The sequence below is a fragment of the Equus asinus genome, chromosome 7, assembly GCF_041296235.1.
Source record: "Equus asinus isolate D_3611 breed Donkey chromosome 7, EquAss-T2T_v2, whole genome shotgun sequence".
Taxonomy (NCBI): Eukaryota; Metazoa; Chordata; class Mammalia; order Perissodactyla; family Equidae; genus Equus; species Equus asinus.
The window spans coordinates 84,543,207-84,565,192 of NC_091796.1; the positions used below are offsets into that span (position 1 = coordinate 84,543,207).

Here is a 21,986-nt window from a genome sequence, read left to right on the forward strand (position 1 = left end):
CTGAGATGGGTATCCCTGCTTTTCTCCAGTTTCCTGTTGCCTTTAAATCCTCATCCTGGCTGGAGTGGGTGTCAGCTTCATGTTTCTTTGTGTATCTCATTATCCACGTCATTATCTTCATTCTTTCGTTGGCACGGCCTGTGGCTGGACTTGGAAACATAAGGAAGTCTAGGCTGTGCTTCTGGTGCCCTCAGCTCTAGGGAAATATTGCTTATTGCTTTTGACCATTGCTAAAAGCAAGGCGAGAGAATATGGACAGTTATACCTCATCCTTGTCCTTGCGGACATCACTCCCAGGGCAGTGGATACAAAGTGGATTGCATGCATCAAGGTTCTTTGGGATGGGGGAAGAAAATTTTTAAACTTACATTTATTTATAATCTTGTTCTTAAAAAATTTCTACATATATTAGGTCTAGCAGCACTTATTTTTGTTTTATAGCTATGTATTACATATAGAAGGAGTGTTTGCTGAAATTTTTTACTCATGAGAGCATACAATCAATGAAGTTGGCGACCACTAATCTATGGGAAATGGTCAGCGCAAGTTACCTCTATGCAGATTTTAGAAAATGTGGATGACAAAGCACTGAGCTCTCAGGGCTCCCTCTCATTCCTTTGAAGTAGTGGGGTCCCTGCCTTGCATGGGGTCAGTAGAGAAGGAGCAGTCTAGCTCCAGTGTGGCCAACTGATGAGAGCAGATTCCGAACTGGGTGGCAGGCTTTACGAAGGGTGGGCCGTTTAGCAAAGCCTGGCACCTAGGAAAGAATGTTAAAGAGTGGTGGGGGGGAAGGGGCAGGTGAATGACTGTATTAAAAGCTGTTTTGAATGGAAATTTTACCTTTTTCTTGTTCCATTTTATTTGTAGTAGGGAAAGATTTCTTTCAAAGCATCTGGGCAGCATTGGGAATTTCACACCCATCATTAGAACGATCTGTGTGTGCGTGTGTGTGTGTGGTGACTGTTATCATTAATGGTATAATTTTATTTTGCGAAGAGAGAAGTGTTTCCTGTTTTATCACAGCTTTCCCCGAGGAGGGCTGGTGTATTAATTTGCTGCATTGCCTCCTGGCTCTTCCCAGGCTGTTTTTCCTCTTCATCATGGAATTTTTAATGGCCCTAGTGCCTCTTGGGAAGCATGTGAGGAAGAGTTCCTCTGGGAGTGCTTCCCTTTTTTCACATGCCTATAATTACTCTCCTTTAAGAGCACAAAGAGTTTGATAATCATGCCTGAACTGTGAAGGTTTCCTCCTGTCAGGTTACTGAGCTGAGGCTGCTTCCTGCCTGGACGTTGCCAGTTCCACTCTCTCAAATACTCAACTGCGTGAGAGTGAGGACCCCTCAACCACCTCCTCATTTGCTAGAGCATTCTACAGCTCTGGTTCTCAGAGTGAGGCCTGGGGGCCCCTGGGGGTCAGTGAGTGACCTCAGGGTACTCTCTTGTTTAGTATTTCATTGCTATAAACAAAGAAATAATGGAACCGTGATTTTAAAAGAACATTTTATTGATGTATTATTTTAATACAGCCCAGATGGCAGGCACAACGGATGGGAGAGGGTGTCTTTGTGGTCTTTGTACCACCTAATAGATGAATGGGTTAAGAGGTTTTCAGAAATTCCACTCTAGAAATAACTTAAGCGTGGTGGTTTTCAACCCTGGCTGCACTTTTGAATCACCTGAGAAGCTTTAAAAAATATATCCATGCTTGGCCCCACTTCCCAAGATTCTGATTTAATTGGTCTGGGATGAGGCCCAGGCATTGGCATTGTTTTAAAGCTCCCGGGTGACTCTAATATGCAGCCAGGGTTAAGAACTATTGTCCTAAATGCATATGGTTTTATGACTGGTGCTTTGTAATTTGCTTAACAGGAAATCCCATTTCGTAATTGGCACAAGCTCTGTGCTTTGATATTGTGAGCACGATTCCTTAGGGGACGTAGAAACTGGACTTCTTCGAATTGGAGAACTGCTGCAGGTGAGGAAGAGATTGTTAGGGTCTAGCATAGTGCCCAGCGTTTAGTGATTAACAAGTGGGACAAGTGTTGAGTGGGCGTATGGATGGTTGGATAGTCGCCAGGGAGCATGGATACAATTCCTAAACCAGCTGTTTTGGTTGCTACTGTTGGGATGTTGCTATTAAAGTAGTACTCTTTGGTATCGGTGTTAAGAATTGCTGCTGTTCCAACAGCAGATGGTGTGATTGGTGTTCTGGTAGAGGCAATGGTGCTGCTGTCAAGGGCACAGTCATAGAATGGTAATAAGGAGCTAGTGCTGTAGGCAGCTTTTCCCAAAAGGAGAGATTTATTGATTGTGAAGGATAGCTTTTCTAACCGTTATTGCTTTAGAAAACCATAACTAGAACTTATCAATTGCTACATCTCTCTGTATGATGCACAGGCCACCAGTTGTAGTTTTTGAGTGTTTAATGGAAGTTGTCAGTTTTCTCCAGCTTTCCCGGCCTTTCCTCTGTTTTGGGTGGTGATTTGGCAATATATCACCATTTTCCATTTATTCTTTCTCTAAATTCTTAATCTTGTATTAGTGGTTATTAGTGTGAGGTGGACCCAGGTAAGAGTCTTAGCTTCACCTGGGCAAATGACTTAGCCTCCCATGCCTCAATTTCCTCATCTTTGAAAGGGAAATATCAATATTTATTGGGCTAGTGGGGACTAAAATGAAATAACACGTTTGAAAATTTAGCATACTGGTAGCTGCTCTTGTTATTTTGTTAGGTAGTGACTACCCTCCCCTGTTCTTAGGATAATTGCAGTCTTGCAAACTTGAGTTGGCTTCGAGTCATTTGCTAATGAGATGTAGCACGGATTCTTGAGGTGCTTAAATGGCCTCAAATGGACTCTAAGAGGAGGCATTTGGACAGTGTTTGGGTAAAAAAGAGAGAAACCTTCCTGCCCATTAGAGTGGCAATACGATAGGCGGTGCTCATTGTAATTCATTTTATCTGTTCACAAACGTTATGATCTGCATATCAGAGTTGTGTGCCCAGCTGGCTGTGCCATTTGACAAGGAGTTTCAAAGAGCAAGAAGAAGACTCAATTCATGCTATTAATTTTGACCTTTGGAGCCATAGTAAACAGCCTCAGGTTTTACCTCAGGGCTTGGGGGAAAGAACCTCTTATTAGCCCTGTATCTGTTGGGCATGCTGTGATGCACAGCAGCTCTGGCTCACCTCTTTAGTGCCTTAGTTTCGGCCATGTGTGAGAACACGTTTCTGCTACGATATTGTCCGTAAGGCTGCCTAATTCTCCTGGAACTTCCCATTATATAGAACACGGTTCTTGAATCTTTTGTCCTCTGTTGGACGGTCTTGTTTACAGCAGCTCTCAGCCGGTTGGTGTCTTACTGCTTAAGGGGAGTGATGAAAGCATTTTCTCTGTTTTGCCAACGTAGTATATCCCTCTTTCCAACTCATGCGAAATTTTTCTGCTCCTGTGGGTGGCATGAAACAGTTTCATGATATGCCAACCTTGGCCCAGCCAAGGAAAGTAGATTCTGGAGAATTTTCAGGCATTGGTGAGCAGTTTGTCACAGGCTGCTGAAGATAAGGTTTGAGTGCAAACACTGGTGGAAATTGCCAGGATCTCTTCCTATTAGAAACCTCCTCTGTGTCCTATAATTGTGAAGTGATTTTCTCTCCCTAGCTGCTTCTAGTGTCATAGGCCCACCCAGATCCTTGCCTATGTGCGTGTCTGTGAGACTGTTTCCCCTGCTGGGTGTTTAATAAATGTCAGTTAATCCTCCAGATAAAAGCACATGTGAGGAAGGGGTCTCTGTGCTTGCCTAGATTGAATCTTCTCCTCCCTCATTTTACCCTAGCCCTTTGCTTGTTCCCTGGTTGCAGCTCAGTGTCTGCATCTATTCTTTATGCGGCAGCCTTCCTCACCATGTCGTAAGCTCCCGGTGGATGGGCCCTTGCCTCAGTCATCTTGTGTGTACCCTCTGCACATTCATGGGGGTAGGCCTCCATAAATTTTTGTTAAAAATAATTGAGGTGAATGGATTAGTAATTAAGGACAAAAATTGAAATATATGATATATATGACCTTTGGTCCTTAGAAATATCAATAATTTTTTTCCTGATATTACTTATTTGTATATGTTTAATAAAAAGCACAGTGGGGCTGGCCCAGTGGCATAGTGGTTAAGTTCAAACGCTCCACTTCAGCATCCTGGGGTTTGCAGGTTCAGATCTCGGGCACCGACCTACAGACCTCTCATCAAGCCATGCTGTGGTGGCATCCCACATACAAATGGAGGAAGATTGGCACAGATGTTAGCTCAGGGATAACTCCCCCCCCCAAAAAATAATAAATAACAAACAAATTCATGAAAAAAAGAAAAAGTACAGCAAATAAATACCTTTTCACAATAAATTTTATTTTTGTTTCATACAAAAAAATGAACTTTTCAATAGATTTTTAAAAAGAGTGATTTTTGAAGGTGAACTATTCCTTAAATTTAGCTTGCCTTTGGCAGATAAAGACTGTTTTCTCTCCTTAGGAGTGACTCTAGACATCTTTGTTCTAAATCTAAAGCAGTCACTTCAGTCATTTTTTGCCAACATTGGTTCTATTAAACATGCATGTATTTCTCAAAGTAATTTTTTATTTTCTCTTAAAGTACATTCCTGCCCCAGGGACATAGTGATCTGCCCAGTTTCCTAAGTAACACTGCGGTTTTAACAACTCACCTGATCTTTCAATTACCTGCAGTAAAAAAAAAAAAAAATAGAAATGTTGTGTTTCTGTGTGACTATACAGAATACTCTTTCAATTAATTGTTAATCTTCAGCATTCACCTTCACATTTATGATATGAATTTAGTGACTTTTCTTGAAGTAAGAATTTTTGAAGAGGGTGTTTATTGCTTTGAATGCTCATTTCCACCCCTGTAAATTCTTTCTGGCAAATGCCACTGAATGTGATGCTTTCATGGGAAGTCCCAAGTCAGCACTCATGCTGTGAAAGAAGTCGTGCCCAAAGAATCCTGAGCACCCTCAGATGAAACAGATGAAGTGTGGCCTGGCTTTTCTCTCTATTAATTGCTTCTATACTGCAGAGTAATATTTTTATCTAAAGTTATATTCATTTAATCATCCTGTTATTCTTTAAGTTAAATATTTAGATCTCTTTTATTGACTAGCTTGGCTTTGAGAATTTGGTATATTTTTTTAACTCAGTAATTTTCACCATAGGTAGAAGCTTATCAGAATTACCTGTGGAGAAATATCAAAATAAACATATTACTGATCCTCCTTCCATCCCAGCATGGTGGGGCCTGTGTATTTTGTAAAACCTCCTTACGTGATTCTCATGCCCTTTGCCGCTCCAGTTGAGAAGGAAGTTTTACTTGGTAGAGATTTTAGCTTAACTTAGCCTTTTTTGCCCCCTGCGTAAATGGAAGGTCCCCTCTCCCCTCGTAGAGTATGTGGTTTACAACACAAGAACAACTGTGTGCTGCTTGTAAAAGTTTGACAGTCTAGTTAGATCCTTACCCTTTTCTGCCTCCAGGGCAGGTGTGTGTGTGGATGAGAAGGGGAAGCTCACTCTTTCCCTGTCCTTTGTGATACCTCCCCTGTGTGTTGTCCTTTCACTTTCTATCTTGTGAGAGTAGATAGGGACACCGTCAGAGTAAAATAACACAAACTAAAGAAATAACACATTAAAAAGAAAGGGGGCCAATGTGGGTAAATACTGCTAAATGGAAAGGGGGGTGGGAGGATTTCTGTCTCTTTGTTTTTCCTTCCCTTCTTTAATTATTTTTTAAATTTTTTTTTTAATTTTTATTTTTTTTGGATGTACATCATATTTCGAATTCTGTATACATTACATCATGTTCACCAAAAATATGGAACGCTTCACGAATTTGCATGTCATCCTTGCGCAGGGGCCATGCTAATCTTCTCTGTATCATTCCAATTTTAGTATATGTGCTGCCAAAGCGAGCACTCTTTAATTCTTTATGTCTACAGTTCATTGATAGGGAATTATTTTGGGACAGATAAGAAACTGCAGCTGCCTCTTGAATAGGAAGCTGAGGCTGCGGCAGTTGCCTGCCCTCCTGCTCAGTTTCCCCAACATAACACAAGGGGCCCTTCCAGCCCCACGCAGATAATTCTTGGCTGCTGAACAGGCCTGTCCTGGTGTTCTGAGTGTGCTGTACAGCGTGGCAGGCTCCGTTGCCTGTCTCCTTCAGATCCTCTTGCTCCAAGCCCCCTGCTTCCCTTTTCCTTTCCCCGGTTCCTTCTGGGTCCTCTCCCTTCTTTATCCTCTAATGTTCTTCTCTTAGAGGGCAGACGGAGCCCTCACAGGGGAAAACACATTTTCCCAAGCTGTCAACGCTACCATTACTAGCGTTCATTTCAAACCAAAGGGAAGGAAAATGTCTTACTCCCCTTCACTAACAATTGGACTGTTTCTCTTCCTCCCTCCCCAAATCTGTACTAGGAAGGGACACAGGGAGAGAAAAATATCCCTTCTGTACTCAGCCCTGGGATGTGATGTTATTCTGCCTCTTATGACGTAGCTCTTCGACCTGGAAATGGTCTGAAGAGGAATGTTTTAAGAGGGAAGGAGCATTAAACTGAGCTTTAGGAATGAGTATGACTTCTCTTTATCCACGCCTCAGTTTCTCTGTTATCCACATTCTGGAGCCAGAAAAGCTGTGCAGCTGGAAATAAGATGAGGCTACGAGGCCCGTTAGGGAAGAGACTGTCTGTTTTGTTCACCACCATGCTCCCAGAACTCAGTGAAACCTTGGTGAACAATGAAAGAAGCAAAAGGATTGCTGAGAAGAAGGGAAATAACCCACCCCCAAATACATACGTTTACAACAAAATAAGGTGATCAGGTTAATAAGCTGCATTCTGTGGTTTCCTTGGAAAGCCGTCAGTTCTTTCTTAAGTTACAACCAGAGGAATTTATAAAATTTGAAGGATTTAGTGCTCAAGGTAACAATTAGGAGTGGGAATGGGGTGGTAGAAGTAGATCATTCACTGCGGAGGGAAGTAACAGGCTGGAGGCTTAGCAGTCGGGGGACATTTAAAGTAGGGACAATTAACCCTGAAGCCCTTAGCCCTGAGCGGGGCAGAGTGGGGATCCAGGAACTGTGGCCCAGAGGGCAGGGCAGCCTAAGGACCGCCTGAGCCTTTGAGTCCACAGCAGCTCCCTGACGACGCTGCAGATTACAGTGCCGTGTAATAGCCTGTGTGTGTAATAGTAGGTGAGTAATATTTATTTTCATGTTACTAAAATAAATAAGCATTTTAAAAACCACCATATTTCCATTCAAAATGGTTAAAAATTTAAACATTTTGGTGCATAAATGGTTTCATCTTTTAACTCTAAAATGTGTCATTCCTTCAAAATGTGAGATAGATGTTATTGACTAGGTCCACAAAGGAGTGACAATATGTGCCCTTAACCGTCTTACTGACATATATCAAACATACGAAGCTGCGAAATTGATGGATGCTGTGTAAATGAAAGGCAGTATTTATTTAATTTGGCCCAAGTTGAAACTCTGAGAATTAATACCTTAAAACCCTTTCGAGTACTTTTCTTATGCTTTTCATCTGTCTTGTAAAACTCAGTGTTTTGTAAACATTGATCTTGAAGAAGCAATGTTTTTTAATTAAACTTCTTATTGAAGGGTAATATACATACAGAGAAGTGTACAAAGCAATATACACTTGATGAATTTTCCTGAAGTTGCGTCCGAGTACCCAGCCTCGAGATCCAGAGCAGGACATTACCAGAAAGAATCCCAAAAGCTCCCTTTGCCTTTTCTAGTCATTTTCCCTCCTCCCACTCCCCCCAGCTCCTGGGTAACCACTCTCTTGACGTCTAATCACATAGTTTAGTTTGAAGAAATGGTGTTAACATTTAGTCTAAAAAGTTTGGGAGAGTCCTTTAATGAGCTTAACATGAAGAAGAGCAAGCCTGAGCATGAACTGCTGCCTTCATTCGACTTGTTTCTCTTTCTGAAGCGCTTTAGCAGAAGCATGGCTGAATTCGAGCAGAGTGCTCAGACAGTGGGAGTTTGGGTCTGTAAGTACTCGAGTACCTTGTTTGTGGAAAAGATGGAAGCTCTATTCTGTACATTTCTCTGTTTTTTTTTTTTATTAAGGTTATGAAAGTTAACATCCTTGTAAAATTACAGTTGTACATCATTATTAGTCATGTTGTAGGTACACCACTTCACCCCTAGTGCCCTCCCCCCACCCCCCTTTCCCCTGGCAACCACCGATCAGTTCTCTTTGTCCATATGTTAACTACCACCTAAGAGTGGAGTCATGCAGAGTTCGTCTTTCTCTGTCTGGCTTATTTCACTCAACATAATACCCTCAAGGTCTATCCATGTTGTGAATGGGACGACTTTGTCTTTTTTTATGGCTGAGTAGTATTCCATTGTATATATATATATACCACATCTTCTTTATCCAATCATCAGTTGCTGGGCACTTAGGTTGGTTCCATGACTTGGCTATTGTGAATAATGCTGCGATGAACATAGGGGTGCATGGAATTTTTGGAATCGCTGATTTCAGGTTCTTAGGATAGATACCCAGTAGTGGGATGGCTGGGTCATAAGATATTTCTATTCTTAACTTTTTGAGGAATCTCCATACTGTTTTTCATAGTGGCTGCACCAGTTTGCATTCCCACCAACAGTGTATGAGGGTTCCCTTTTCTCCACAACCTCTCTAACATTTGTCACTCTTGGTTTTGGATATTTTTGCCATTCTAATAGGGGTAAGGTGATATCTTAGTGTAGTTTTGATTTGCAGTTTTGATTTGCATTTCCCTGATGATTAGTGATGATGAGCATCTTTTCATGTGTCTATTGGCCATCCGTATATCTTCTTTGGTGAAATGTCTGTTCATGTCCCCTGCCCATTTTGTAATTGGGTTGTTTGATTTTTTATTGTTGAGTTGTGTGAGTTCTTTGTATATTATGGAGATTAACCCTTTGTCGCATAAATAACTTGTGAATATTTTTTCCCAATTAGTGGGCTGTTTTTTTGTTTCAATCCTGTTTTCCCTTGCCTTGAAGAAGTCTTTAGTGATGAAGTCCCATTTGTTTATTCTTTCTATTATTTCCCTCATGTGAGGGGCTGTGGTGTCCGAAAAGATTCTTTTGAAGCTGATATCAAACAGTGTACTGCCAATATTCTCTTCTAGAAGACTTACTGTTTCAGGCCTAATCTTTAGGTCTTTGATCCATTTTGAGTTTATTTTAGTAAATGGTGAAAAAGAATGGTTGATTTTCATTCTTTTGCATGTAGCTGTCCAGTTTTCCCAGCACCATTTGTTGAAGAGACTTTCTTTCCTCCATTGTAGGCCCTCAGCTCCTTTGTCAAAGATTAGCTGTCCATAGGTGTGTGGTTTCTTTTCTGGGCTTTCAATTCTGTTCCATTGATCTGTGCATCTGTTTTTGTACCAGTACCATGCTGTATTGATCACTGTAGCTTTGTAGTATGTTTTGAAGTCAGAGATTGTGATGCCTCCAGCTTTGTTCTTCTTTCTCAGGATTGCTTTAGCAATTTGGGGTCTTTTCTTGCCCCATATGAATTTTAGGATTCTTTGTTCAATTTCTGTAAAGAATGACATTGGAATTCTGATTGGGATAGCGTTGAATCTGTAGATTTCTTTAGGTAGTATGGGCATTTTAACTATGTTTATTCTTCCAATCCATGTGCATGGAATGTCTTTCCATCTCTTTATGTCGTTGTCAATTTCTTTCAAGAAGGTCTTGTAGTTTTCGTTGTATAGATCTTTCACTTCCTTGGTTAAATTTATCCCAAGGTATTTTATTCTTTTTGTTGCGATCGTGAATGGGATTGAGTTCTTGAGATCTTTTTCTGTTAGTTCATTGTTAGCATATAGAAATGCTACTGATTTATGTATGTTGATTTTATACCCTGCAACTTTGCTGTAGCTGTTGATTGTTTCTAATAGTTTTTCTATGGATTCTTTGGGGTTTTCTATATATAAGATCATGTCGTCTGCAAACAGCGAGAGTTTTACTTCTTCGTTGCCTATTTGGATTCATTTTATTTCTTTTTCCTGCCGAATTGCTCTGGCCAAAACCTCCAGTACTATGTTGAATAAGAGTGGTGAAAGTGGGCACCCTTGTCTTGTTCCTGTTCTGAGAGGGCTGGGTTTCAGTTTTTGTCCGTTGAGTATGATGTTGGCTGTGGGTTTGTCATATATGGCCTTTATTATGTTGAGGTACTTTCCTTCTATACCTATTTTATTGAGGGTTTTTATCATAAATGGATGTTGGATCTTGTCGAATGCTTTCTCTGCATCTATTGAGATGATCATGTGGTTTTTGTTTCTCATTTTGTTAATGTAGTGAATCATGTTGATTGACTTGCGGATGTTGAACCATCCCTGTGTCCCTGGTGTAAATCCCACTTGATCATGTTGTATAATCTTTTTGATATATTGCTGTATTCGGTTTGCCAAAATTTTGTTGAGGATTTTTGCATCTATGTTCATCAGTGATATTGGCCTGTAGTTTTCCTTCTTTGTGTTGTCCTTGTCAGGTTTGGGGATCAGGGTGATGTTGGCTTCATAGAATGTATTAGGGAGTGCTCCATCTTCCTCTATTTCCTGGAATAGTTTGAGAAGGATAGGTATTAAATCTTCTTTGAATGTTTGGTAGAATTCTCCAGAGAAGCCATCTTGTCCTGGACTCTTATTTTTGGGGAGGTTTTTGATTACTGTTTCTATTTCTTTACTTGTGATTGGTCCATTCAGATTCTCTATTTCTTCCTGATTCAGTTTGGGTAGGTTGTATGAGTCTAGGAATTTATCCATTTCTTCTAGGTTGTTCAATTTGTTGGCATATAGTTTTTCATAGTATTCTCTTATGATCCTTTGTATTTCTTCGGTATCTGTTGTGATTTCTCCTCTCTTGTTTCTAATTTTACTTATTTGAGACTTCTCTCTTTTTTTTTTAGTGAGTCTGGCTAAGGGTTTGTCGATTTTGTTAATTTTTTCGAAGAACCAACTCTTTGTTTCATTGATCCTTTCTGCTGTCTTTTTTGATTCAATATCATTTATTTCTGCTCTAATTTTTATTATTTCCCTCTTCTACTGACTTTGGGCTTTGTTTGTTCTTTTTCTAATTCTGTTAGGTGTTTTTTGAGGTTGTTTATGTAACATTTTTAATTTCTTCAATAATCCATTGTTTGTTCAGTAGCATGTTGTTTAGTCTCCACATTTTTGGCCCTTTCCCAGCTTTATTCTTGTAGTTGATTTCTAATTTCATAGCATTATGATCAGAAAAGATGCTTGATATTATTTCAACCGTTTTGAACTTATTGATGCTTGCTTTGTTTCCCAAGATATGGTCTATCCTTCAGAATGTTCCATGCGTGCTTGAGAAGAATGTATACCCTGCTGTTTTTGGATGAAGTGTCCTATATATATCTATTAGGTCCATCTGATCTAATTTTTCATTTAATTCTATAATTTCCTTGTTGATTTTCTGTCTGAATGATCTGTCCATTGGTGTTAATGGGGTGTTGAGGTCCCCTACTATTATTGTATTGCTCTTGATGTCTCCTTTTAGTTTTGTTAATAGTTTCTTTACGAATTTTGGTGCTCCTGTGTTAGGTGCGTATATGTTTATAAGTGTTATGTCATCTTGGTGGAGCGTCCCTTCTATCATTATATACTGCCCCTCTTTGTCTTTCTTTATCTGTTTGGCTTTGAAGTCTACTTTGTCTGATATTAGTATAGCGACACCTGCTTTCTTTTGTTCATTATTAGCTTGGAGTATTGTCTTCCATCCCTTCACTTTGAGTCTGTGTTTGTCTTTGGGGCTGAGGTGTGTTTCCTGGAGGCAGCATATTGTTGGATCTTGTTCTTTGACCCATCCTGCCACTCTGTGCCTTTTGATTGGAGAGTTCAATCCATTTATGTTTAGAGTGATTATTGAAATGTGGGGGCCTACTGTTGCCATTTTATCACTTGTTTTCTGGTTCTTTTGCATTTTGTCCTGATGGAGAGCTGTTACTTTGTGTTATTGTCCTTCTGCTTATCTCCTTTGTTCTGGATTTTGTATCCCCTTTCCTTTTTTTGATTTTTCAGGAATGAGGTTCTTCCTGAGCATTTCTTGAAGAGGAGGTTTTGTGGTGATGAATTCCCTTAACTTTTGTTTATCTAGGAAAGTTTTTATTTCTCCATCGTATTTGAAGGATATTTTCTCTGGGTAGAGTATTCTTGGCTGCAGGTTTTTGTCCTTCAGCATTTTGAATATTTCATTCCAATCTCTTCTAGCCTGTAAGGTCTCTCCTGAGAAATCTGCTGATAGCCTTATGGGGTTTCCTTTGTAAGTTATTTTCTTCTGCCTGGCTGCCCTTAGTATTTTCTCTTTGTTGTTGACTTTTGCTAGTTTCACTACTGTATGCCTTGGGGTTGGTCTTCTTGCGTTAATAAAGTTTGGAAATCTATTGGCTTCTGTCGCATGAAGTTCCATCTCTCTTCCCAAGTTTGGAAAGTTCTCAGCTATTATTTCTTTGAACAGGCCTTCTGCCCCCTTCTTCTCTTCTCCCTCTGGTATACCTATAATCCTTATGTTGCATCTCCTAATTGAGTCAGATAATTCTCAGAGAGTTTCTTCATTTCTTTTTAGTCTTAGTTCTCTCTCCTCTCTGTCTGCAGCATTTCTATATTCCTGTCCTCCAAATTGCTAATTCTGTCCTCCGTATTATCGACCCTACTATTCAGAGAGTCCAGATTTTTCTTACTCTCCTCCATTGTGTTCTTCATCTCCAGTATTTCTAATTGGTTCTTCTTTATAGTGTCAAGCTCTTTTGTGACATAGCTCCTGAACTCATTGAGTTGTCTATCTGAATTCTCTTTTAACTCGTTGAGTTTTTTAATAATGGCAGTTTTCAAATCATTGTCATTTAGGTTATAGATTTCATTGTCTTTGGGATTGTTTTCTGGGTGCTTATTATTTTCCTTCTGTTCTGGAGATTTAATGTATTTTTTCATACTGCTTGATGGCGTGGATTTGTGCCTCCAAATAGAGATAGAGTTTAGTCGCTGCTTCCACTTGTTGCGACTGGTGTGTGGGGGGGGCAGCTGTTTAGACTGCACCAAGCAGGAACCCTGTCAGCTGTTACTGACTGGACCTGGACCCCTCCTCATAGTCACAGTGGTCCTGTGGGGTCCCTCGTTGGTTGTGGGGGCAGTCGCAAAGGGGCCTCAGGCTGCTGATGCCTACTGTTGCAGCCCACTTAGATGTGCTCCCTCCTTGTGGTCTGCAGTGGTGTTGTGGGCTTTCCCAGCAGCCAGGAGCAGGATCACCTATAATCGCCACTTTGTCCCTAACAGAGCACACAAGATCACACTTGTCCACTATAGGTCCCAGCAGAGCTATGGGTATCTTCTGCAGTCTGTCGTTAGCTCACCTAGCTGTGCTACTTTTGCCCCAGGGCCTTGTCGCCTTGTGATTGCCAGTCGGGACCTCTCCACTAGTGCTGTGCAGAGGCTTCCACTGAGGCTGCTGTAGGAACCTGGAGTTCGCCCCTGGGCTACGTAGCCATTTCACTGGAGCTCCACTCTGCCCCACTCCACTCTCGTGGGATCTCTGGGAGCCCCTTGCCTCGTCTGGGACACAGCTAGAGTCCGTGGGCCTGGCGGTGGCTTGTAAGCTGCTGCCTTGTGGGGAATTCTGCTTTAGGGAGCTTCCTGGTGTTCCGAATGCTGGGTGGGGGCTCTCTGCCAATGGCGAGCAGAGGCCCTCCCTGCTGGGGGGGGTGCATGACCGTGGAGCGTCCTCCCGGGCTGCAGAGCCAGGTGTTGGAGCTCCACCCAGGCCCCAAGCACGTCCATGGGAAGTCCGGGCACCCCCTGCACCGACCCGTGCGCCGGAGACCGTGAGCCCAGCAGCAGCTTGCGGTCTGGTGAAGTGCCAGGGAGTCTGCCTGCCGGGAGCTCCCCTTTGTCCTGGATTCTGGGTGGGGCTTCCCTGCTAATGGCATGCGGAGGCCTTCCCTGCCAGTGGGTGCGGGACCCTGGGGATTCCCCCTGGGCTTAGGTGTAATCGCGGGGGGCTTGAGTAGGGCTGTTGTCACCTGTTTCCACCATCGCTCCGCTGGTGAGTGCACACTCCCGCCCTTGGTGTGTGGCGATGCTATGGGGGAGTCCACTGGAAGAGAGCCTCCTGCAGGAACTAGGCTGTCCGGGGGTCGGGGGTTGGGGGTCAGAGAGTTTTCACCTATTTCCACCTCCTCCCGGGGGGAAGTCTGTCCACCTTCCTATGTATAGTAGTACGAGACTCTTAGGCATCTTGAGATGCTGTCTGGGTATCCTTTGTTAATCGCTGAATGTCCAATTAGTTGTAGATTCGACGGGGGAGAGACAAAGAAGACCACTCACTCTGCCATCTTGGTCCTGCCTATTAGCACACTCTTATTGCAATTGTCCTCTTAATTGGGTTGGTACCCAGTGTAGCTGGTTGCTAGGCTCAGGGGCGTACAGTTGTGATAGGCCTGAGGCCAACAAGGCTGATGTCAGTTCTCTTAGGAGTGCAGCTGAGTAGGGCTAGCCCTTGGCATGGAGGCACTCAGTTGTTTCAGGCTTTGGAAGGTGGGGCTGATCCTTTTTATGGCTATTTGTGAAACACAAGTCTTCTGCTGCTGATAAGCCTCACCCCCCTCTGGACCACATACACTGTCAGCACAGTCCTGGTCCGTGTACACTTCTCAACCCCCTGGAGTGTACCCCACGGCCACACTGCAGAGGCCCCCCCCCCCGCCCCAGTGCCCCCCACAGTTCACCAGGTCCTCACACAAGCCCTGCCCCACAGAGGCAGACACCTTTGCCTGCCTGTAGAGGATCAAGGCATTCAGTCAATGCAGGCTGAAAAGTAGCCTGAGGGCTTGCTGTTAGGTGGGGCCAGTCCCTAGGGCAGGTTGCTTGCCCTGGCTGAACTGGATTAAATCTGTGCTTTAGTGGGTGTGGCAGATCCCTGGGCTAACAGCCCAAGGGACGCACCTCAATGGCCCCCACCTGTGTCCGTATCAGCACACCTGGACCAGCTCAGAACAACGGCCCCCACCAATGTCTCAGTCTCCGGAGAGGATCCTCCTCTCACCAAGATGCCCCCAGAGCCCACCAGGTGAGTCTCGTTTCACCAAAGGACAGTCTGCCTTCTCTCTGTGATTTTAGGTTTCTGCAATGAGTGAGTTTGTGCGTGGGCCCTTTAAGACCCGGATCTTTTCGGCTTTCAGCTGATAGCTTTTCTGGGGTGTCCTCACTGCAGTTAATAGCCCGCAAAGCCAGACAGTAAGACCCCTCTCTCAGTTGGGCTGAGTCCGAAGGATGGTTATAGCAGTATTGCCCCCGCTCCGGACCTCACTCCTCCAGGGAGGGCTGCGTACCTTAGGTTGGCTCCCGCCTGGCCAGCTGAGAAGCTCCGCTGCTCCCAAAGGTGGCTTTTTTCCTCTCTGGCCGGAGTTACTGCCTCTTCTGCTTTTGTCAGGACTGTCCCTTGTTGTGGGGGTTCTTTTTATCCGGTTTTCAGTTTTCAATCCAGGGGGATTCTTCCTAAATTTGTTGTAACCTGGTTGTGTTTGTGGGAGGAGGCAAGTTCAACGTCTGCTCACAGCGCCATCTTGACGAGAACTCTACATTTCTCTGTTTTGACGAGAAAGAAAATTTTGTAGTGTCACTGTCTTTTCTGCCTGTGTCTTTGGCTTCAAAGGGAATTGTCACGTCTGCATTTACACTGAAGGCCTGTCTGTCTTTGGCATTCTGTCATCCAGGTTTCTTCTTATTAAATCAGCATGCTGCTTTAGACTATTCCCAGGACTTCTTTAAGGTTTGAACAATGCATTGTTTTCCCTGCTTTACACATTTATACTTACGTTTCACTTTGGGGTTTCAGAATTAACTATTCATGGGGTACATAACTAAAGTTAACTCTTTTCCCATAGAGAAGAGAGTGATCAATAAAAAGTGACTTGGATGGAATTTTCTAAACCATAGGGTTTATATTGTAAATGTCTGCCTATTGCAGTGTTCTTGCATTCTAAAAAATGTCTTACGTTTCAGTCAAATTCCTATCTTTTCTTGTTTATCAATTGAATTGACTCTTAAGCTTTTGCTCTTTGGAGAAAAGAGTGTGTGTGTGTGTGTGAGAGAGAGAGAGAGACAGAAAGAGAGAGAGAGCAAGCCTATGTATATGCTTTTAAACTATGGAAGTTGCCAGATTGGGGCCCTCTGAATAGGAGAATTTGCCCATTCAACAGTTGTCTTGTTGCCTTGCTCACTAGGTTCTCTTAGATTTGACTGAGATTCTTGTAAGACTATTAAGCCATGAGACTCCATCCCCACCTAGGGCTACCAATTAAGAGTTCATCTGGTATGATTTTACTATATTCCTTTTTATATGTTGTGTCCTGGCTATTTTTAAAAATTATGGTAAAGTATACATAACAAAATTTACCACTTTAACCACTTTTAAGTGTACACTTGGCTATTTGGTTTTTAGAACTTTTATTCCTTTTTGTCAGTTCTAGTTAACAGATATGTAGTGGGGATCAGCTCTATGCCTTCTGCTGAGGTTGGTAAATCATTGGAAAATTAAGAAAGAAATATAAATATGGTCCCTATTCTCAAGGAGATTAAACCTCATTAGGGAAGCAAGATATATACACACCAGTCAAATAATGATTCATGTAGATAAGGCCTTGAATGTTCAAGGAAAGCTTTGTGCAAAGGTGAGACTCAGCTTGGTCCTGAATCAGGGGTAGGATCTGTCTGGTGTGAGAGGAGGGAGGAAGTGTGGAAGGAAAGTAGCATACCAGCCATTTCAGTGTTAAGTCCATTGTCTTTCAGAGAAGCTTTTGCTTTTCTAGCTTTGAAGCTCTCACTGTTTGTTTTTTGTGTTTTTCTTTTTCTCTTTTTTTACTGGTATTGCCTCTTTGCAAGAGTTTGTTTTTTTAAATAAGCTGAATATTCAGATGAGGGAATGTATTTCTAGCACATAATTAATATTTTTTAAAAATCACAGAAACTGAACTTATTTAACTTGGTGTTACAGACACTATTAAAAATCCAGATTTATAGTGATAGAAGGGTTAAACTTTCTATTAAAATTCTATGTAAATATCTGTGTTCATGCAGCATTAAACTTTTCAATATATTACCACTTGGGAGTAGGTATTTAATTAGAGAGTTTAGAACAATTGTGGTTATAGTTTTTATGAAAAATAATTGTATAAAAATCAACATGTGATGAAACACATATTTATTAAAATTTATCTTGAATCCCTGCTATTCTGAATTTAGATAAAAAGTTTAGAATGGGTATGTATTGTTTATCATGAGTAAGTTATGATTAATTTTGAATAATCTTGTATTGGCACTTGATGGCAAAGGACGGTGCCCATTTTGTTAGTGTATGTCTGTAATGGGTCAAGGATTTCGTCTGGACTGAACATAATATCTTACAATAAGAATTACAAAGTTCAAACAATATTTTTTCTTTCTCATATCTGCAGACAGGCAAGCATACACTTGGGACCCCCATGTTCACGTGACATCAAGAGGAAACGGAAACCTGTGGCCGCAGCATCTCTGTCTAGCGCAAATGCAGGTAATTAGATGTGGTTATCATCTACTGAGCACCTCCTGTGTGCAGGCACTACATTACGTGTTTTGTATACCGTGTCGGCTAACCTTTGTGGTAAGATAGGTCGATATTCCCATTTTATGTGGGAAAACTGAAAATATGAGAAATAATTTGTCCAAGGTCACACATTTTAAGAATTCAAACCTAGTTCTCTCTGATGCTGAAGTCTTTGCTTGTCACTGCGTGACACGACTTTCTTGAGTTAGAATCCCTATGTTCCACCGTCGACGATCTTGAGTCATCTGTGTTTTGTTCTGACACAGACAGGAAATTAAGTCCATGCTCAGGAGTATCACATCAGGGTAACAGTTTAGTCAGTAACCAAAGAGATACACGGGTTTATTTACTTTCTTATTTGGTTTACAGTACAGTAAAGTGCTAATATTTTACCGGTTGTGAAATTTCTAATTAAAAACAATTTTTCAAGTTAAAACCTTTAGTTTTCTGGGCAAAACTAGTTGCTAGAAACCAGAATAGTGGTTATCTTTGGTTGGGCATAGTGACCAGCAGAGAACAGAAAGAAATCTTCTTGGATGCTGGATATGCTCTATAGCATGAACTATGTGGGGATTACATGAGTATATGCACGTGAAAGATTCGTTGAGCTGCACGTTTATGAGTTATGTACTTTTCTATATGTATGTTATCCTTAAATGAAAAAAAAGAGTGTAGTTATGTATTTATGTCAGGAAAAATATTAGATGTCTATAGATATTTTTCTTTGAAGTTAAGAGAAGATAGTTAAATATAATTAGTAGACATAGGAAATCCCTTGTGTTATTTCAATACAATTTAGGGTGAATTGCTCTGGATAAAAAGATCATATCTGTTTATAGGACCTATCTGAAGTACAGTTATTTTCTTGATATGATGGTAAATTCACTCTGAGGGAATTGAGTATATCACAGATTATTTTATTTTCTTCAAAAAATACTATACATTATATAGATCAGAGCAGTTGATAGCCGAGTAAAGAGTAGACTTGAGACAAGTGGGGAACGCTATCCTCCCTGCCCTTACTTAGTTTCAGCGTACTCTGAAATTGACCCCTTGAGCTTCTGTTTGGAATGACTGCTTGATGATGGTTCATACTGGACAATCACAGGTCTGATGATTATAGTAAATTTTTTTAGGTATTTCCACATGGCCGTGCGCTGAGATGAACAGTTTGCATGCATTATTTCTCTTAATCTTCGCAACAACTTTACAAGGTAGATGCTGTTTTTATTCCCAATTTGTACATGAGAAAATTGAGGCTTAGCGAGGTTAAGTCACTTCCCTGAGGTTACGTGGTTGTTAAATTGCAGAGCCGAGATCAGACTGGTTCCCTGTTCCTCTGGAACTGCCCTCTTAAACACTGCAGGCGTTCTCTTTTATACGAACAGAAGGGTTCGTACAATAGGAATGGTTCCAAACTATCACTCTAGATCAAAACCCAGATCCTCATGCAGTCTATAGGATTGGAAACCTTAAAACACGTTCTCCCCTCTTGTATCTTTTTGTTCTTTTTTTCTCTTTAATATCTAGCTTCTACTTTTAGCTTTTAATTGTTTATAAGAGAAGAAATGTTGAGAAGAATTTAAAATCCTTTTCCATATTCCAGTCGTGAAAGGTACTGGGAAGTCTTAAACAAGACTTGCGCATTAAATGTTCCCCTGCTGAGCCCAAACTCCTCCTCTCACTTGTTGACTAAGGCCTGCTTCACTGAACATTCTCTTTTTTTTTCTATCCACAACCTGAGTGCCCCATGGAGGTGAAGGACATAGCCCGAGCCCGCGCCATCAGTCAGTAGAACAAATGGGCTTGCTCTGCCTAACATCGGGCCATCTCGGATTCCACCTCTTTTATAGAAATGAGTGATGAAGAGAGGTGCGTTCCGCTTTGCCGCTGTATTAATACACATCAGGGGCCAGCTCCTGGCACTAAATCACGCTGCTGCATACATCTGTTATCGGACTCTTCACCAGTGTGATGAACAAGACTGCAGATAGAGGCTTCCTTGTGTCATTCTTTATAGGATTTTCCTAAAAGAATAAATAGCTCAGATCTCTGCCAACACTCTCCCCTGTCACTGTGATGAATTCAGCTTCTTTCTTAAACATGCAGCCACAAATCTTTTCCCTTTTTCCCTCCCCCAGTGGTGGAAAGTTTTGTGTTGAAATTGACTGAATTTAAAGATATTAATAAGGCTAGAAAGGTGAAGAGCAGAAAGGAATAGCATGCCTTCCTGTCTTTTTGTACTAATATTAACAAAGACCAGGGAGAAGGAGCTTTTCATAGAGTTGTTAAGTAGATCCTTCTTGAAAGTGTAGCACCTTTCTTTTCCTCTTTTTATCTCCACTCCCTTTCCCTTTATGGCTTTATAACATGCAGGTGTCTGGTGCACAGAGCCATCCCTGGATCTTATAGTGAGTAACCATGTAACCTGCTTCTAAGTCCAAAACACCAGAATAGGGAATGCCCAGCAAGTCTCTGCCTCATGCTGAAGGGAACTAGCTGTGTATGTTCCTGAAGAATGTAACTGGAAAATAAAAAATGAATCGTTTTCTTCAAAATTTGAGGCTAAGTAGCTATAAGAAACATGAGAAACTCAGATGAAGACCAGACTTTGTTTCCTTGAGATGATTTTCTTCATTAGAATGGCAGATCAGAACTTTTGGTGTGCAAATCCCATTCCTTCAAAAAATAAACACATGGCTTTCAGTCAAGGAGCATAGGGATGATAAGATGTTCTACTCAGAGCCCTGACTATTTTGGCCACTCCAAAAGCCTTTTCTGACCTTTTTCTCCCTGGGATAGCGTATGAGTCCTTAGAGTGTCAGTCAAAAGGGTAGCCACCAGTTAACCTGTTAATTAGTTCCATCAGATTCCAAATACCAGGCCAGTGATGCTCGCGATGCATTCTCAAGGGCAGGAATTTGTATCTGTTTTGCTCACTGCTGTACTCCTAGCATCTAGAATAATGCTCAACACGTAGAATGATCTTATTAGGTATTTGTTGTATGGATAAGTGAATGGAATCTTAAGATCGAAACAGTGTTATTCTAACCCTGTGATTGGATTCAGGAGTTCCATTTTAGCATGGCCCTTGTCTTAGGAGTCATAGGGCAGATTCTTATTGCCTGCTATACCTTTTTAAAGTTTAAATTATTTTTTAAAGTTGAAAATGTTTTTTTAAGTAAACATTGAATGGCTATAAAAGAATCTTTGTAGAAGACAGGTAAGATGTAAAGAAAAACAATACAACAAATAACCATGTACCCACATCCACTGCCCTCAAGAAACTCTTGTAAATGTGCCATAGAGTAATAGTTTTCAAGATGTTTTTTACGATAATTCACAGTAAGAAATTTGTTTGAATATGTATTAGGTGTACATGTAAATTTGACGTAAACCCTTGGGTGCTCTCTGATATTTTCTGTTCTTTTTCATTAAGAAAAAAATGTACTGGTCATGACCCACTAAATTGATTTTGTGACCCACAATTTGAAAATTGCTATTCTAGGTCACATTCCTGGGAGTAGAATTATTGAATGACAGGGTAAAAACGAAACTTTTGTATGTTTTGCTCTATTTTAGTCCATGTCCCTTTTCAGCTGGGTGGGATGGTGATTTGTACTGCTCTGCTGAGGGGGCATTTGGAAAAGTGAGGACAGTGTTTGTCGCAGTGACTGGGGAGTGCGTTTGGCCTCCAGTGAATAGGGTCCAGAATGGTAAGTGTCCTCAGATACATGGGACAGCCCTGCCCAAGCAGTGTTTCCATGTCCAGAACGTCTCTAGTGTCCCTATTGAGAAGCAATCTGTGATTGTGCTGCCGTTTTCCTTACTGGGCTGTCGTATAGGAGGCTTGGGGTGTGACAGAGCACAGGGCTTGCAGTCCAGTATCTGAGTTTGACTCTCCTGCTACTTAACCAGCTCTGTTGTGTCCCTGAACAATTTATCTGCTCTCTCTCTCTGCCTCAGTTTTCTGATCCAGAAAATGGAGATGACCATACCTACATTGAGAAATAAGATTGCCGTGAGTGTGCAGTGCTTACCCAGTACAGTGCCTGGCACATCACTGCTTACTAAGTGATTATTACTGCCTTGTTAATTTGTTCTACTGAATTTATTTATTTGTTCAGTTAAACCCATTTTCTCAAGTGGAGAAATACTTATCTTACTTAAATCTTGCCTTTATTTTTTTGTAAAGAAAAAAGAGAAACCTTATGTGACCACTTCGGTTAATAGGACATAAAATAAAAGGATTAAGAAAATTTTGCGCTGATGAGTCTCTCATTCTAATTTGTCTCCTCCTGATTTTTTCC

General features: G+C 41.4%; 1 protein-coding gene and 1 non-coding gene across 8 annotated transcripts in view; one reads left to right on the forward strand and one right to left on the reverse strand.

Moving 5' to 3' along the window:
- Window positions 1-21,986, forward strand: part of GPATCH2L (G-patch domain containing 2 like) — a 58,485-nt gene that overhangs the window by 31,366 nt on the left and 5,133 nt on the right. For 3 of the 7 annotated variants that reach the window (XM_044774076.2, XM_044774072.2, XM_044774073.2), the window contains exons 9-10: window positions 17,549-17,643; window positions 18,813-18,890. In XM_044774076.2, the coding sequence (XP_044630011.1) occupies window positions 17,549-17,643; window positions 18,813-18,890 (173 nt within the window). Of the gene's footprint in view, window positions 1-17,548; window positions 17,644-18,812; window positions 18,891-21,642; window positions 21,938-21,986 lie in introns of those variants that run through there. The other 4 variants (XM_044774079.2, XM_044774078.2, XM_070514109.1 and 1 more) reach the window with 3 other exon arrangements.
- Window positions 5,860-5,966, reverse strand: LOC123287495 (U6 spliceosomal RNA). The gene has a single exon (XR_006530820.1). It is a non-coding gene; the product is annotated as a U6 spliceosomal RNA (small nuclear RNA).